The 16301-nt window shown below is 44.2% G+C and overlaps 1 protein-coding gene across 1 annotated transcript in view; it reads right to left on the bottom strand.

Moving 5' to 3' along the window:
• C5H9orf43 (chromosome 5 C9orf43 homolog) overlaps nt 1–16301 on the bottom strand; it is a 204356-nt gene that overhangs the window by 23106 nt on the left and 164949 nt on the right. Inside the window, exons 11-12 of the mRNA XM_086920032.1 lie at nt 14835–14949; nt 12026–12151 (exon numbers count right to left, since the gene is read on the bottom strand). Coding sequence (XP_086776158.1) covers nt 12026–12151; nt 14835–14949 — 241 coding nt within the window. The remainder of the gene's footprint in view (nt 1–12025; nt 12152–14834; nt 14950–16301) is intronic.

Here is a 16301-nt window from a genome sequence, read left to right as displayed (position 1 = left end):
GTGGTGGGCTGTGGACCAATACCTTAAACTAGAATGTTCTGCAGGATTGAGCAGGCAAAGAGCCCGTCCCTGCAAACCTGACCATCCAGGCAGTAGTGTTTTGCAAATGCGTGCAATGATGCCCACGTTGCTGTCTGACAGATGTCTTGGACTGGGACACCCCGAGCCAAGGCCGTAGTCGCAGACTTTCCCCTGGTGGAATGGACCCTTATCCCTCAGAGAGCTGTTTTTTTGCCAGGGCACAGAATATCTTAATGGAGAGCCCGACCCTGGGAAATAGGCATTTTCTGTGCCGCCATCCCTTTGTTTGCTCCCACGTACCCCACAAAGAGTTGGTCGTCCTCCCTGAACTGTTTTGTGAGGTCAAGGTAAAAGGACAAAGCTCTTTTTGGGTCCAGTATGTGGAGACGCTCCTCTTCCTCAGACGGATGTGGGTAGCAAAGAAGGTGGGCAATGTAATGGGTTGACCCAGATGGGATGGGGTCCCAACTTTAGGGAAAAAAGATAGCCCGGGTGAGAAGTACCACTTTGTCCGGAAAGGACATTGGATAGGGAGGCGAGCAAGATAACGCCTTTCCGGCTCTTTTTCTGAAGCTTTAAACTGCTGGCGTCCATTAAGGGGCGTGAAAACAGCCCAGGTGATCAGCACCAGCCTTAGCAAGCTTTGTTTGTGTTTGGAGGAAGAGGCCTCAAAGCTTCTTGTGGTGACAGAGTCTTGTCTGGCATGAGAGACTTTCAGCAGCATCCCTTTTGTGAGTCTTGGGGAAAGAACAAGTCAGTTCAAACTGACCACTGAATGTAGGGCAAACACACACAGGTCATTAAGAGTCTATGTCAGTACAGGAGGCTAGGATTATGCTTTATAATCTTTACTTCGCTAAGTATAAAATTGAACAGCAGCCATTTTAACATTAGCTTTGTACAAGAAAGGGCCACTTTATGCACGGAAAGGCATCTTAGTCCACGCAAGAAGATCTGCTCTTTGGGCGTGAGATTTCCTGCTCATCAGGTGGCTGCAGACTGAGAGGTCCTCACAATTTGCCCATACAGGCATTGCACTGATTCATAAAAAATCTTCATCCCAGGGGAGGAAGGACGTAAGTGCTCTCAGACGTCTGCATGGCGTCAAGAGGGAGAGTCAGTATAGGTATGACAGACAGACAGAGCTGTCAAGAGGACAAGAGACACGCACCGCGGACCTGAAGGTGCTGCTCTTCCTGCATGCTGCAGCGCCACCTAGCGATCAGCAGACTGTACCGTGGCCCCTGCTTCCTGACACCATTTGCCTTATAAGGAGCGGAAGTGCATTCCCACCACTGAAAGGGAACTCCTGCAAAGGAATAATAATTAAACAGCATAAAACTTTACAGACTAAAGAAAAATGATGCCACACATGATGATAAACAACGAAAATACACAGTAGAAAAGTGTTTATATCAAGAGAAGAGAGAAACAGTTATCTATAGCTGCTGAGCAGCGAAGAAAAGAGGCAGCATGGAAATTGAACATGGGCTTTATTGGGACTGCCTTGATATGATTGGTTGTCATGTTGTGATATTTCAAGGACATTTGGGAATGGTAGGTTTTTTTTGCACAAAGCTAATGTTAAAATGGTTGCTGTTCAATTTTGTAATCAGCAAACTAAAGATTATAAAGCATAATCCTCGCCTCTAATTCCTTGATAGAATTGAAACTTTCCTTTATATCTGCTAGGAAAATTATCATTCAGGCTGCAGGATGGGCTGGGACCAGCTACTGAGGAGGCATCAGAGGCCATGGAGATGCTTTAATTCACTTGCGAAAGGCACTCCTGGGTGTCATCATAGCCGGCGCAGCTCTCATTATCTTCCAGTCTGGGCTGCCAAAAGTATGTCTGGGGGCAGATGAGTAGGCTGGCAGGGCAGGTCTTGAGACACCGGAGCCAGGGGAAAAGAACGGTATACAACTGTTACAACAAAGTTTTTACCACGCACTACCATTACAACTCAGGCATTACCACGCATACCATTACAACGCATTGCGCTGGGGGGCGCTCTAGGATAGGGAATAAGTATAATTTTATATCCAACACCTTCCCTAGTGTCCACGGGGACTGGAGTTGGAATATGAAATTATACTTACCACTATCCAGCACCTCTAAGCGCTATGCGTTGTAACGGTATGAGTTGTAAATACCGCGTTGTAATGGTATGCGTGGTAAAAGTATGCGTTGTAACGTCATACATCCGAAAAGAACATCCTACCAGTACGACTTTTTCACATCAAGGAGCACTGTGAGGGTCAAGTGCAACTGCCGGGAAAGAGCAAAGCTGCTGCGTGTGAGGTGGGGACTAGGGTGCCTTGCCCGAAAACAACAGGCAAAGCACTGCCAGATCCACATGAGCACTGCAGTATTATCCAGATCATGTGAGCATCTGTATGTTCAGTTGTGTATATTTAGCACCTGTCGCTGACAGAGAGGCTGAGGCTGGGCTTGAAACCCACCATTTTAACTAAAGACTAAAGTCTTACTGAGAAGAACAACAGCGGAACCGGACTGAGAGGGCGTGAGGTCACAATTCAGGCCCAGAGCAGCAGCACAGGCACTACAAGAGCAGACAAATTGCTGCTTATGTTATGCAGCCTAGCTAGCGCCTTATACTCCTGAGTACACAAGCTATTGTGCGTAACTAATCTATTTTACAGCTGTGATGTGGACACCAGCACTAAAATGCGTCAATATGAACCCTAATACGTGGTACTTGGCAAGGCGGTGAGACTCGCACTTGTGCTCTGATTGTGTGTTTCATGGAGATTGGGGGTGCTCACGTTTTGACTGTGAGCACGCATCCCATGGAGGCCAGTGGGGCTCACCTTTACGGTCTGATTACTTGTGATTCATCTGAGCCTGGGTTTTACGTTTGCTCTGCTTAGGTGTGCTCATTGGGCGAGGGGTGGGCTTGCATGTTGACTCTGATTTACCCCATGCCTTTAATGCGGGCAAAGGAGGTTCACATTTTGGGGAGGCTCTGATTTTTGAGTGTTGTGGTCTGAATTCTGTCTCGCATTTTGGGTCTGGTTTATGTGTTTAATTGGGGTGATGGGGGGGGTCACACTTTGCCTCTGATTAATTAGTTCATTAGTTTAAGGGGACTATTGTGACTCTGCGTTTCATGATGTTTATTTATGAAGTTTACATGTATTCTGTGTGTTTGTGTGAGATTTCAATGCTTTGGATGGGACACTTTGAGGGGAAACAGCCTTACCAAACAGGCCCTAAGCACGCGTGCTGTTTCTTCACAAGCAGACCAACCCTAGCCTTAACCACGCATAGACCTTAACCACACATATGCGTAGTTAAGGCTGTCAGCGTTCTGTCACGGCGGATGGGAGAGGAACCGGAAGGTATGCGGCAGGAAGGGCGAATGGAGACGTGGCTGGGAAAGTTGGTCTGGGGTGGTGGGGGGAGGTTTTAGGGGGTGGGGGCTAGTTTTAGGGCTCATGGAGGGAGGCTGGGCTAGGGGTAGTTTTTAGGGGGCTGGGATTAGGGCTCAGGGCAGGGGGTGGAAAAGATCCAGTTTTCAGGAACTAGTGGCAGTTTTTAGGGATCAGGGCGAGCGTGAGAGGGGTCGTTTTCAGGGCTAGGAGGCAGTTTTAAGGGCTCAGGGTGGGGGTCCAGGGTCAGAGTAGTTTTTGGGGCTCAGGGTGCAGTTTTAGGGCTCAGGATAAGGGGTTGGGGTAGTTTATAGGGATGGAGCGAGTAAAATACACCACAGGAGGGCCACATTTTAGGGCTCAGGGCACAGATGTGTGATTTTTACCACACATGACCCTTCACCAATCATGTCTTTTCCACGAAATTGTGGGGTAAAGGCATGCATGGTAAAGGCATGCGAGGTAAAGATGTGGTTGAGAGCACATGGTTCAGGCATGTGTTGTTAAGACATGCGTTGTTCCATCACACAACCCATTTTGAGTGGGGATGGCAGTTGACGCTCGTAAATACTGACTTATGTTTTGACACAGTTGCCCGTGTTTTACCGAACACACTTTCTTTCACAGAGGCGCTATGTAGGTGCTACTGGAGTAAACAATCTATATCATCACTGGGATACAGATGAGACCATTTTAATGTGAAGCAATTATACAAACTGCCTCAAAAGGGATTGTGAAATTGTTGGGATCTGCTTGGAATGTGTGGGTGGGAGCTTGTGTGGGCTCGTGGGGGTTCTGCCCTAGAAAGTAGAATTCTGTGGTAGCATCAGTTGCTGCATGGAACTGGAGGACGTCAGACGGAATAAAGTTGGTTCCTATCTTCTTGGTGGTGTCTTCTTTTCAGTGGCAACAAGTTGGTCTGGAGCCTCCAGTTTCCCCTCTTGTGGCACGCATGGAAGCTGTGCCATGTTGTATCCTGTTCGCTTGGATTTCTCCTGCTGTGCTTCCCCGATGTTTCCTGCTTACTTCGTGTTGCCTGGGTCCTTTTCTCCATGCCTTGCTTTGTGCTCCTGTTGGTGCAGCACATGAGTGTCGTGTTCCGGATACCCCATTGGTAATTTTGGAGTGTGAAGCTATTCGCTGAATAGCCTCCGCATGCCAGCCATTCCACCTACAGTTGGTGTCCTCGCTGAGCTGTGAGGGTCCACACACTGTTGCCTGGACACGGATCTCAATCACTAACCTTGTGACTTATTCCTGCACTTGCTAAGCTGCACTCTGCATGTCTCCAATGTCAGACCTTTACAAATATGTCTGACGTATTGAGAGCCATTTTGGATTGGGCCTTATCATTTTCAACGCTGCACAATCCGTTGGTGCACACACCGTTTCCTTCATTTGGGTCACGTCGGAATTCCAACACTGCACATCTGGTGATGCGCACACTGTTTTCTTCCTTCCCACTTCTTATATTTGTGCCACATCTGAATTTCAACGCTGCGCATCCAGTGATGCGCACAACATTTTTCATGGCCCACATCGGAATTCCAACAATGCGCATCCGGTGATGGGCACACCGTTTTCTTCCTTCCCAGTTCCTTTATTTGTGCCACGTCAGAATTTCAACGCTGTGCATCTGGTGATGCGCGCTACGTTTTCCAGTGCAATATTAGCCCTAATGCGCTCACCCTTTGACTACATTCCTCAGCACTCTGTGATACACACACCATTTGGAAATATTATTTGTTTTACCCTTGTATAACATTTTATGATTGTCACTGGTTTATTTAAGTTGTTATTTAAGCTGATTTGTACTTTAAGGAATCATTAGTTGCGGTAGGTGTTGGGCAGCAACTCACCCACGTTTGCCATGCATCGCGTTACGGTACCTCCACCCTTCTTACAATCTGCAGGTACTCCACCTCTTTATTGGGAGCAGTGGAAAGACAAGGTAAATGCTTATTTGGAGACTATTGATGGAGAACCTTTCACTTCTAAGAAGAAGAAAGCTTCCTTAATCTATAATTTAGGTTCTGATGTAGGAATATTCCGAAAACTTTACATTTGGAGATAGTAAGCACTCATGTAAGTGGTGGTAGTAATGGCAATTCACTCTTTATTTATGACTATGCTTCTATTGTCAAAACATTAGACAAAAAATGTAATCCCAAAAGAAATGTTGTTCTTGATCGTCACAAGTTTCTACAATGCACTCAAATTCCTTGTGAGTCCGTTGATGACTTTGTTGCTGCTCTTAAAACCCTAGCAGTTACCTGCAACTACAGGGAGTTTAGAGATGAAATCATTTGTGATCAATTAAGTGAAAGGACATCTAACAAAAAGATTCAAGAGAAGTTATTGTCCTCTGATGATCCTGATTTAGAGACTGCAATTTCATTGGCTAGGATCATTGAACACTCTGTTTTGTGTAAAAGAAATTAGTCGTACTGTGCCTCCTAGCGAAGTCAAATTGTTGAATCCTAAACCCAACTCTAAACCATTGAAGGGGTCCAACACCAGTGCTGTGCGTCCTATTACACATTACTCCAAACCCAAAATTGAGCATGGTGAAGCCATGTGCTTCCGTTGTGGGAGCAAATCTCATTTAGGGAATACCAAGTTTTGTTTTGCTTTGAACCAATCTTGTTACAAATGTGGGAAAAATTATTCTTGAATGTGTAAGGATGCTATGATTAAGAAAAATCCTACACAGATGGGGAAAACCATTGCTGAAGATGTAATCGATTCTGATGATGAGGATTATGATTTGTTGATGTTGTCTCCTTCATTGTCTCATGCTGAAGGTGTTGTTGAATTATCTTCTTTGGGAGGGTCTCACAAAAGGAAATCTTATTCATGCAAAATTAGCGTTAATGGGAAGAGCATTGATTTTCTAGCAGATTCTGGTTCTCCTTTTACTCTCATCAATGTGAAGGATTTTGGAAAATTGGATAGTGTTTAATTGCAACAATCAATATCAAAATGTTTGCTTATGGGGGTAAAAGCGTTGAAGTTTTAGGAAATGTTCTTGCAAATTTTGTCTTTGGTGCAGATCTGGATACGGGGACTGTGTACGTGGTAAAGAATGGAGCAAATTTGTTTGGGTGGGCTGAGCAGGGCGCCCTTACCATCACATAGATCCTAATCATCCTGATATGGTTTTGTCCCCCAATGCACTTAATCAATACTTCACCGGATTCAACCAGTGTGCGCACAGTTGCTCATGTATCGATTGTCAAGTGGGTACACATTTATCCTGAAGTGTTTAATGGTGACCTTGGAAAACGTAGGGGATTTCAGCATCACATTGTGCTCAAGGATGGTACTAAGGCTGTGGCTCATAAAGTGTGCAAGTTACCTTTGAGTCTCTGCAAGGAACTCAAGTGTGAGTTGGAACTACTGTGTACAATGGGGGTAATTGAACCCATTGAAGGCTCTGAATGGTTGGCCCCCATTGTTTTAGCAAATCCGATAAATCCCTGAGGATGTGTGTTGACTTGAGAGACCTTACCACTAACATCTGGGTTGATCGTCAACCTCTACCAAACATCAATGAGATGTTGGCTACCTTGGAAGGAGCCACGTTTTTTAGATATTTCCTCAGCTCACCACCAAATTGAACTCTGCAAAGAATCAAGGCACCTTACGTCTTTTGTTACACCCGAGGGGGCTTATCGTTATATACGTATGCCTTTTGGCCTTGTTTTGGCTTTAGCAGTGTTCCAGAGATTGATGAACAATTTGTTCAAGGACATTGCTGGAGTCATATTTTTTCAAGATGATATTCTGATATATGGTAAGACTGAGTCAGAACACGATGAGAGGGTTAAGCACATCCTAAGCATAATTTGATCTAGTGGTTTGAAATTGAGAGTTGACAAATGCAAATTTCTTAAGGAGGGAGTTGACTACCTAGGTCATCATATTTCCCACAGGGGTGTAGAACCTAACCTAAAAAATTATTGAAGCTATTCAGAATGCACCCACACCTAAGAACAAGGATCAACTCCATTCTTATTTGGGGTTGGTGGAATACTATGCCAAATTTGTTAGCAACTTTTCTAGCAAAACAGCATCCATGCGGAATTTGTTGATTAAAAAAATAATTATGTGTGGGATGATGATTGCAATAACAATTTTGAGTCGATTAGGCAAGTAATTGTACATGCTCGCCCCCTTAAACTTTTCAACATTAATGATCTATGCATCATATCTACTGATGCAAGCAATGTTGGTTTAGGGGAGGTTCTCATGCAAAAGAGAGCGGATGGTTGTGAAGAAACAATAGCTTTTGATTCAAGGACTCTGGGGGGAGTTGAAAGCACTTACTCGACCATTGAAAAGGAAACTTTAGCTTTGTGGTTGGGTGTCCAACACTTCAGGAATTTTTTGTGTGGTAATGAATTTATTTTGAAGACTGATCATAAAACTTTGATTGATCTTTTTACTACTAAAGGTGGTGGCAGGGCAATGCCACATATTGCGAAATGGCAGTATAGACTACATGAGTTCCGCTATGATCTTGAATATGTGGCGGGCGCTAAGAACCATGTAGCCAATTGTTTGTCTTGGTTACCTCTCTCGTGTGATGAAGGTGAGTTGGCATCGGATGACTTAGAAATGGTTTGTGCGGTGTGCTCTTTGGAGAACACTGTTGGTGGCGCACTTTCTGAACTAGAGTGGGTGGAAGCCACATCTAGTGATGCGGAAGTTATAAAGGTCATTGACCTTTAAGCCGGTGTGTGTGGCCCAACGACAAATATTGTCCCTCTGAGTTGGTTCCCTACAAAAGGATTAGAGAAGAGTTATCCGTGGTTGATGGGGTGTTGAGGAGAGGGGGATTGTTGGTGGTTATGGCGTCTATGCGCAAGAAGATTTTGGATTTGGCCCATAAAGGTCATCTGATAATTTGTGCCATGAAACGAAGGGTCAGGGAGGATTTTTGGTGGCCTGGCTTAGATAGAGATGTTGAACACTATGTTTGTGACTGCTGTGTTTGTGGTGTAAGTGACAAATCTCAAGTGACCCATCTTTCTCCAGTTGAACCCGTGGTGGTGAAAAACTCACCATGGCTAGTTTGGATTTTGATATTACTGGTCCTTTTGAGCTCATTGGGAGTTCTCCCAAATATGCTTTGGTTCTTATTGATTACATGTCAAAATGGCCTGAGGTCAGATTTGTGGATAATGTGAACTCATTGTCTGTCATCAATTTTTTCTAGGATGTATTTCCCAGGGAGGGTTTTCCTGAGGAACTGGTGTCGGACAATGGTCGGGCAATGGTTTCCAAAGAAATGCAGGATTTTTTTCAAGGACATTGGCATAAAACATATTCTCACTTCTCTTTATCACCCCCACATTAACGGTTTAGTTGAGCGCTTCAACTGTGTCATCAAAGAACACTTACAGCTGGCTTTTGTCAATGGTTTGCATTGGCGGCAAGCTGTTACCGACATGTAGTGGGCTGTGAGGAAGGCGCCACATGATAGCACAAGCATAGCTCCTTTTACCTTACTCAGAGGTAGAGTTACTGGTTTCAAGTTGAACAACAAATGGATGTCCAGGATAGAGGTGGACAAGAAGAGGTTGTTGGATGTGGTGGATGGCAGGGCTGCCATTCAGGCTAAGTATGATACTAGGCCTGAAGATCGTAGTTCCTTGTCTGCTAAGGTGGGTGAGTGGGTCAGAGTCAAGAAGCCCTGTCTTATTCGCAAAGGTGAATCTCGCTTTTCGGCACCCAAAAGAGTATCTGTGGTGGGGAATCATGTGGGGGTGTTGGAGAATGGCATGGTATGGAATAAGTGCGTTCTTTCCGTGGTACCCAAGTCCATGCTTGGTTATGTCAACAAGAAATTCGGTGTTCATTCTTCTTCAGGGGTTATGTCTACTGGTGTTCACAGGAGGGAGAATATTCCTTCTGGTTGTGTTTCTGCGAGGAGTGCCTCCACCAGATTAAAATTTTTCCCTTCCAAGTTTCAAGATTACAAATGTTGTAAAGTCTCACCTATATCTAGGTTTTTCACTTTATGAGTTAGAATTATGTTTTTATTCTTGCTTTTTTTTAAATATTGATCTGTACATTATGTATGCCCTTGTTTTTATTCTATGTACTTTTTATTATGTCTTCCATACCTTATGCTTTTCTTTTTGTTGTTGTGAAGGAAAGGGGGGAGGATGTTGGGATCTGCTTGTAATGTATGGTTGGGAGCTGGTGGGGGTTCTGCCCTAGAATGTAGAGTTCTGTGGTAGCGTCAGTTGCTGCTGGGAGCTGGAGTACGTCAGACGGAATAATGCACTTATATCAGTAGTTCCTGCGCTGCTGTGAATCATTGCACATCACCAGTGTACATAGCTTTCACTAAAATGTACAAAAAACCATCGTTGCTGCAAACAGAGGGAAATGGAGAGGGGGCGTTGCCTCTGGCTGTCGCAGTACCCGGGTGTGGCATATAAGCATGGGCGAATTTTGCGAATCTCGCGTTCGCGAATTTTGCGGATTTGCGAACTCGCAATCCGCAAAATCCGCGAATTTTCGCGAATTTGCGGATTTTTTTTTGTGTTCGCGCGGGTTTCTGCCAGTTCGCGAGGGTTTTGTACAATTTCGCAAAACGCGAACTTACCTGTCGGGTCGCAAGTTTCGCGAACTTGTTGTTTCTACGTGTCCAGCCTGTTTGGGACACTCTTCTTCATCACAGCCACTCTCTGTCACCACTGCCACTCTCTGACTACTCATGCCACCCTCTGGCCCACCCATGCCACCCTCTGTTTCATCACAGCACCCTCTGGTTGTCCAGTCAGTGTACATTATTGTGGCAACGCAAGCACACCTTCCCTGCCTCAAGTGACCTGAATTAATTTGGGGCTGATTAATGTGTCACAGAATATTTTTTTAGCTGGCACCTGCTTCCTTAGTGCTTCCTGATTAGTGATCTTTTGCACTTGCTAAGTGCTTTCATTGTTGCAAAATTAGTTACAACACCTGCCCTGCCCCAACTGACAATAATGAATTAGGGGCTGATTAATGGATTTGAACTTCCAGCCTGGCTCCTGCTTGTCTCACTTAGCTGTAATTCAGGACCTTTGTGGCATATGTGTAACTATTCTGAGGTTCAGAGCAGGGTCACATAATAGTTGCAACTGGCAACTGAACTCTGGAGGGGCCCCTCAGGAAGCACTACAGGAAATGGCTACTAATGATGAGCCTGAACTTTTGAACCTGGTAAGTAGTTTCAGTTTTGCTAAGATGTATTTCTGCGATTTTGCACTTATTCGCGGGGCGCGAAGTTGTACTGGGAAGCCGCGAACTCACGCGAACAGTGCGAGCAAGCCATGAAATCCGCTGCTCGCGGATTTGCGGATTTTGCGGGAGATTCGCGAATCTCGCGGATTGCGAATTTACCGAAAATCCGCAAAATCCGCGAGCGAAACGGATTTTCCGCCCATGCTTAGTGGCATACCAATGCACACATGGACGCATCCTAAGAGCCTGGTTAATTGTTTAGTATAAGAAGACAAGTGCCAAGTAAAGGTGACAGTAGAAGTGCTTTGTCATCTAGGTACTGGGACACCATGGCATAGTGTAATTCTGTATGCCGTAGGCAAAAAGAATAGTCTTGATACTGGCATACCAGTGCCTACTGCAAGTCAAAATAAAGGGGCATTGGGGGTCTATTTACGAAATTCAAGTTTTAAAGTGAAAAATGCTTGTATAATGCAAATAGTGACGTGTTTCAAAACATTTTAAATTCCAACATTCTTCTGCTTTCAAGTACATAATAAAAGTTGACCTATTAGTGCTGGTTGTACCTGTTTAGCACTTTGCGAATAAATATTTTGGAATCAGTGTTTACCTATGTGCAGTGTTTAATTTGAGCCGGAGTTTGCAGGTGCGACCCATCGTCACTCATTTTTCGGAACCCGCACTTATTTTTCCTCAATAGAAATTGATCCAGAGAGAGAAATACACAAAATTGAGTAAGAGGGGGGAAGGGAAATGTGAAAATAGTGACAAAGAAAGAAAGCAGCAAAGAAAATGAACTTGCAAGAGAGAAATAAAGATGCAGGAAGTGTCTAGTGGTGAGATAAAGAGGAATGAGATGGAATCAAGCCAACATAGCCTAGGTATTCAGCACCCTGACCTTTGATAGCGCTGGTCATGGACTTCTGAGCAAAACTTTGGGCCCTGGAAGCCAGGGAAGTAGAACAGAGGACTAAGGCCACATGACGAGAGCTTTCAGAGAATTACTATTTTTTTCATTTGGACTGACCTGTCAATTGGTAACGAGTAGCAGACCCATGCCTCCATACATCATCATAGTCCTCAAGGGAGACTCGTTTGGAGGGCCAAAATGTATGTGTTCTTAAAATTAGTCAGTTACCGATTTCCTGCTATGACCCTTCATGATATTCTTTCTGTGCAATGCGTGCAAGGCTGGACAAGCATTTTAATATCAGGGCTCGATGAATCACATGTTCATGGTTGGATTCTAGTCAGAGCTTTGTCCCCTGACTAGAAGAATCTAGCAGAGGAACACACAGTAGGCTACTTTTCAATGAGTTACTTTGGATGTTGAGCTCAGTGCTTTAAAGAACCCAATACCCTATGTACCTACCATCAGGCGGCTCCATAAAATGTGTCTTCTGGCAAGTCCTTGATGTGCTGTCAGGGCTTGGAAACAGGCCCAGGCCTCCAAGGAAACCAAACGACCTCTCTGGCTGCATTTTATTTAGACAGTGTCCTGAAAGTCGAAAAGAATTCAAGGAATTATGCTGGTTGGCCTGATAAAAAAGGATATTAAAAATGAACATGCATAGAGAATTGAAATTAAAAATGTGTTTCTAAATATGTCAATGCTTCAGAATTATTATACCACTTCCCTTGGCACCGATGAAATTTAAATGTATGAGGCCTTAATGTTTAAATATTCCTATTTCTTCTCACATTGGCTCCCTCTATTGAGCAGTCCTTGCATTTATCAGTCTTTACTTCTAACAACAGATACACTTTGAATAATGCAATTGTGGCATCATTTAAAGTATGGTGGGAGGCACACCAGCGCACCGGGGCCTGTATTATAAATAGGGCACACATTTCCTGTTTTAACCACAGCTCATCAGGATCCCCAGGTGTAAACGGGCTTATCATGATGCATGTGCTGCCCTCAGGGCAGCTGCAAACTCTTGCTACCCAGGGGGCGGAACCTTCAAGTGAAATGCGGAGCGGCTGCTTCAAAGCCAATCAGTGTTTCGCAGCACAAGTGGCAACTTGCCTGCATTTTGAAGCGTGAGTCACTGCACCCGCCTGCAAGAGAATATCTGGGTGGGTCCATGGGACTTCCTTTCATACGTTAAGGGGGCTTGCTCCACCTTTTTGTTTATGTGCGCCTCCTGTGTCCACTGTGTGGTCTCAGAGGCACTGTAAATTTGCTTCAACTACGTTTAAATGAGGGTACACAATCTCATGATAGCGCTAGTGATACATTGTATTGTATTGTATTGTAATTGCATTTATATAGCGCTTACAACCCCTGACGAGGCGTCAAAGTGCTTTTTCGGCGAGTAGCACCCTACTCCGGAACCCATAGAGGATTAGTGTTGAATTAGTATAGTGAAACATGCAAGGACATTTTAAGTGGTGGATAGGTTAGTCAGTTATTTGGATTTGGAATGATAGCAGAAGAATAGAGGCGGAAAAAGGTTTGTAAAAGGGGACAAGCAGTCTGGTGCATAGAGGTATATGCAAGTACGTGTGGTCCCTTGTCATAACTCATGAGAATATTCTACCCTGAACACCTATGGGCCTGAATACGTTGTCGGGTGGAAAGTCTCAGACTAGCTGTCGGAGGCTTTCCACCTGACATCATAGGTTTTAGTCCGACCACCGTATTAGGATGACGGCCATCGGAGTCATACCTGCGGCGGGATTCTGATGCACTTATAACAGGCTCAAGGAGCCCGTCAGGGCGTAGAAGCCACCATAATCCCTAATGACAATGGAGCCAGGCTCAGCTCCACTGTCAGGATTATGATGCCACTTTCCGACAGCCTTTTCATGTTGGCCTATCTAACATGGAAAAGCTGTTGGAAAGTGTCTGTGTGGGCCCTTAGGAGGGCCACCTTCCCCCTTGCCCTCCGCTATGGGGGCACCGATGGTGCTCCCCTAAAAATCCCTGCACCGCGTGGCAGGTACCACTTGGTGCCTGCCACATGGTGTAGGGATGTTTGAAAACATCCATTACCCAATGGTAGCTTGAGCTGCAGGTCTTTTTCGCCTGCTGCACAAGCAGCAATTGCGGAATGGATGTTTCCGACAACTCTGGCGGTCGGAAATGCCAACCTAAGGTCGGTCAGTTCCAGACTGCAACGGTGTCAGGACATCGTAATTAGGCCCTAGGTGTGTAACCAGTTAACAAGGAGGGAGAGCAGAACAGATATACACAGCTGACCATAGCAAACAGAGATGTTCAACCTTAATTTACGTTTTGGGATCACTCATTGATTTTTCTCAGATGCTTACACTGTAATGTGCTTTGATACTGTAAGAAAACAGAATTTGTAAAGTGCACAGTCATGCCTTAGGGCAGTGGTTCTTAACCTTCTAACTTCAGTGGATCCCACCTAACCATTACTGGAATCCAGGGACTCCACTGAATTATTATTGGAATCTGGGAACCCAGGCCTTAGACATTTCAATTATTTGAACCACTAAACAATACACAAAAATATAGAAGCAATCATTCATCAAACAAATACTTAAATGATTACATATTTAAAGTTATTTCACAAACAAGTATAAAACAGTCAAAAGTTTAATTTTAATTAGAAGTTTGGAGCTTCTTTAAATTCAAGTGAGGTCACCTATAGTTCACAATGCATTCTGTTTGATGCACGTTCACTGCTCCCATGAATCAATCTCAGAATACTAGTTTAATTTTTAGCTTTCACTGAAAAAATTCCTTCACATTTACACTACGTTTTAAAATCTTCAATTTTATATTTTTCTTCTTGATTTATATACATCTTATTTATCTGTTAATATTATTTAATCTTTTAAATATTCGTGGACCTCCTGAGTATGCAAAACAGACTACCAGGTGTCCCGGGACCCCAGTTTAAGAACCACTGCCTTAGGGTATTTTGACACTGAATAACAGATGTTTGTTGTTATCTTCTCAGAAGGATGAAAGGCTGACTGGACTCTCAAGGGTTTGAACTTGTGACGATGAGGTCAAACACAGATTCGTGAAGAGGACGCATTAGTCCACTAAGCCACCAGTCCAGGCTCAGTAGGACCACAGGAGGGCTCCTAACAGAAAGTAGATTGGGTTGTGCCCCAACGAATGTTTTTCAGCCCTTGCTCTAGGGCAAAGAGGCGAGGTAGCATTAAAGGTGGCAGCAAGTTTCCTCTGTTCAGATACCCACCTGACATTCTAATTCTGCCATTGGGTCCAGCTCCATCGATGTACTTCTTCCACAGGTAGGGTTGGTTCTTTATGCTTTCCAGGTCAATCTCTGTCCCTCTGAACACCCTAGAAGGCTGAAGAAGCAGACATCTTGAATGATAAACATGTTTTTTCATTCACACACAGATCATTCCAGTACACAACTCAGTCTAAACGATCTAACTTTTTCCTTTTCCCAACGCGTTCTGGTTGGTTTTTCGGTCTGTATGCTTTACATACATACATAAATTATGCATAATATTAGCGCGCCTTCAACAGTTCCAGAAGCAGAGGTGCCTGGAATAGCTGATTTGTGAAATGTTCTCCTGCCGTGCTGGAGAGTGCGATATTTCTCGACTGTTACACTCTTGAGTTCCAAATGTACCCGATTCTACAGCTGCCTTTGCAGCCATCGGCCACTAGAACACTATGACTGTCCATTATAGGCCCAGGAGGGCAGAATTAATATTCAATGTTCACGAAATCACAAAAGGTAACTTTGCAAACAATTAACCTAAATGGAAATCATTTAGGTAGTGTGTGGTTACCTTGAGCATCTGTCATGGCTCCAGCCCTCTTGACTTACATAAGGCACCATGGGCTGTATAATATAAAGTGAGGACTGAAAGTGCAAGTTTAAGATAGGTCTCTGCCAGTTGTGGGCTGACTGGTGTCCAAAACTGCAAGAGTATTTTACCACCTTAGACAGTGTTATACACTTGCCTGGTCTGCCACTAGGGTTTGAACAGAGTGTGCTTGCTGTTCTTAGCTGGAAATGTAGCAACCACAAAACCACAGTTCACTACAAAATGACATAACCAAATCAAAATAATACTAACAAAAACATAACAGGGCACAAGACAAAACCCAAAACCACCACAGTACAGCACAACTATAACACAATGAAATAATGCAGCAAAAAACATAACAGCACCAAACCAGCAAAACACATCACGAAAGCAACGGAAATGCACCACAATAAACGTGCACCAACACACTACAACATTCTTAAGTCTGCTTTCATAATACGCTGGTAAAAGGTCTTTGTATCAAAAACGGCCTTAATTAGCCGCATGAAATAGCGCCAGTAAAAAATGTTTTGTGATGTGGCCCCAAGCGCTATACATATAACTAAGATGATAGGACAGGGGCGCTGAAGCTGTCATCCAATGCTGTTCGACCTGCTAAGTTCAGGGTACCTCTGTTCCTGCAGCAGACAGCTGACTATCCTTTCATCCTTCTGAAAGAAGTATTATCTCTCTCAAGATTAATTACACTTTATTTTGTACAGTAGAGTCTGGATCTCCTTAACCCTGTCAGGATATCCAACTGTTGTCCTAGTATCACAACATCAATGGCAAACAAATTCAGAGGAAATGAGAGTCTGCTAATGGCAGTAAGAATGCAAGTTTCTGGTCACGGTCATGACTTGTCACAACTCAGCTGC

This window comes from Lissotriton vulgaris, chromosome 5 (genome assembly GCF_964263255.1).
Source record: "Lissotriton vulgaris chromosome 5, aLisVul1.2, whole genome shotgun sequence".
In the NCBI taxonomy this organism is placed as follows: Eukaryota; Metazoa; Chordata; class Amphibia; order Caudata; family Salamandridae; genus Lissotriton; species Lissotriton vulgaris.
The sequence above is the reverse complement of the archived record's forward strand: the minus strand, read 5'-3'. Positions and strand labels throughout refer to the sequence as shown.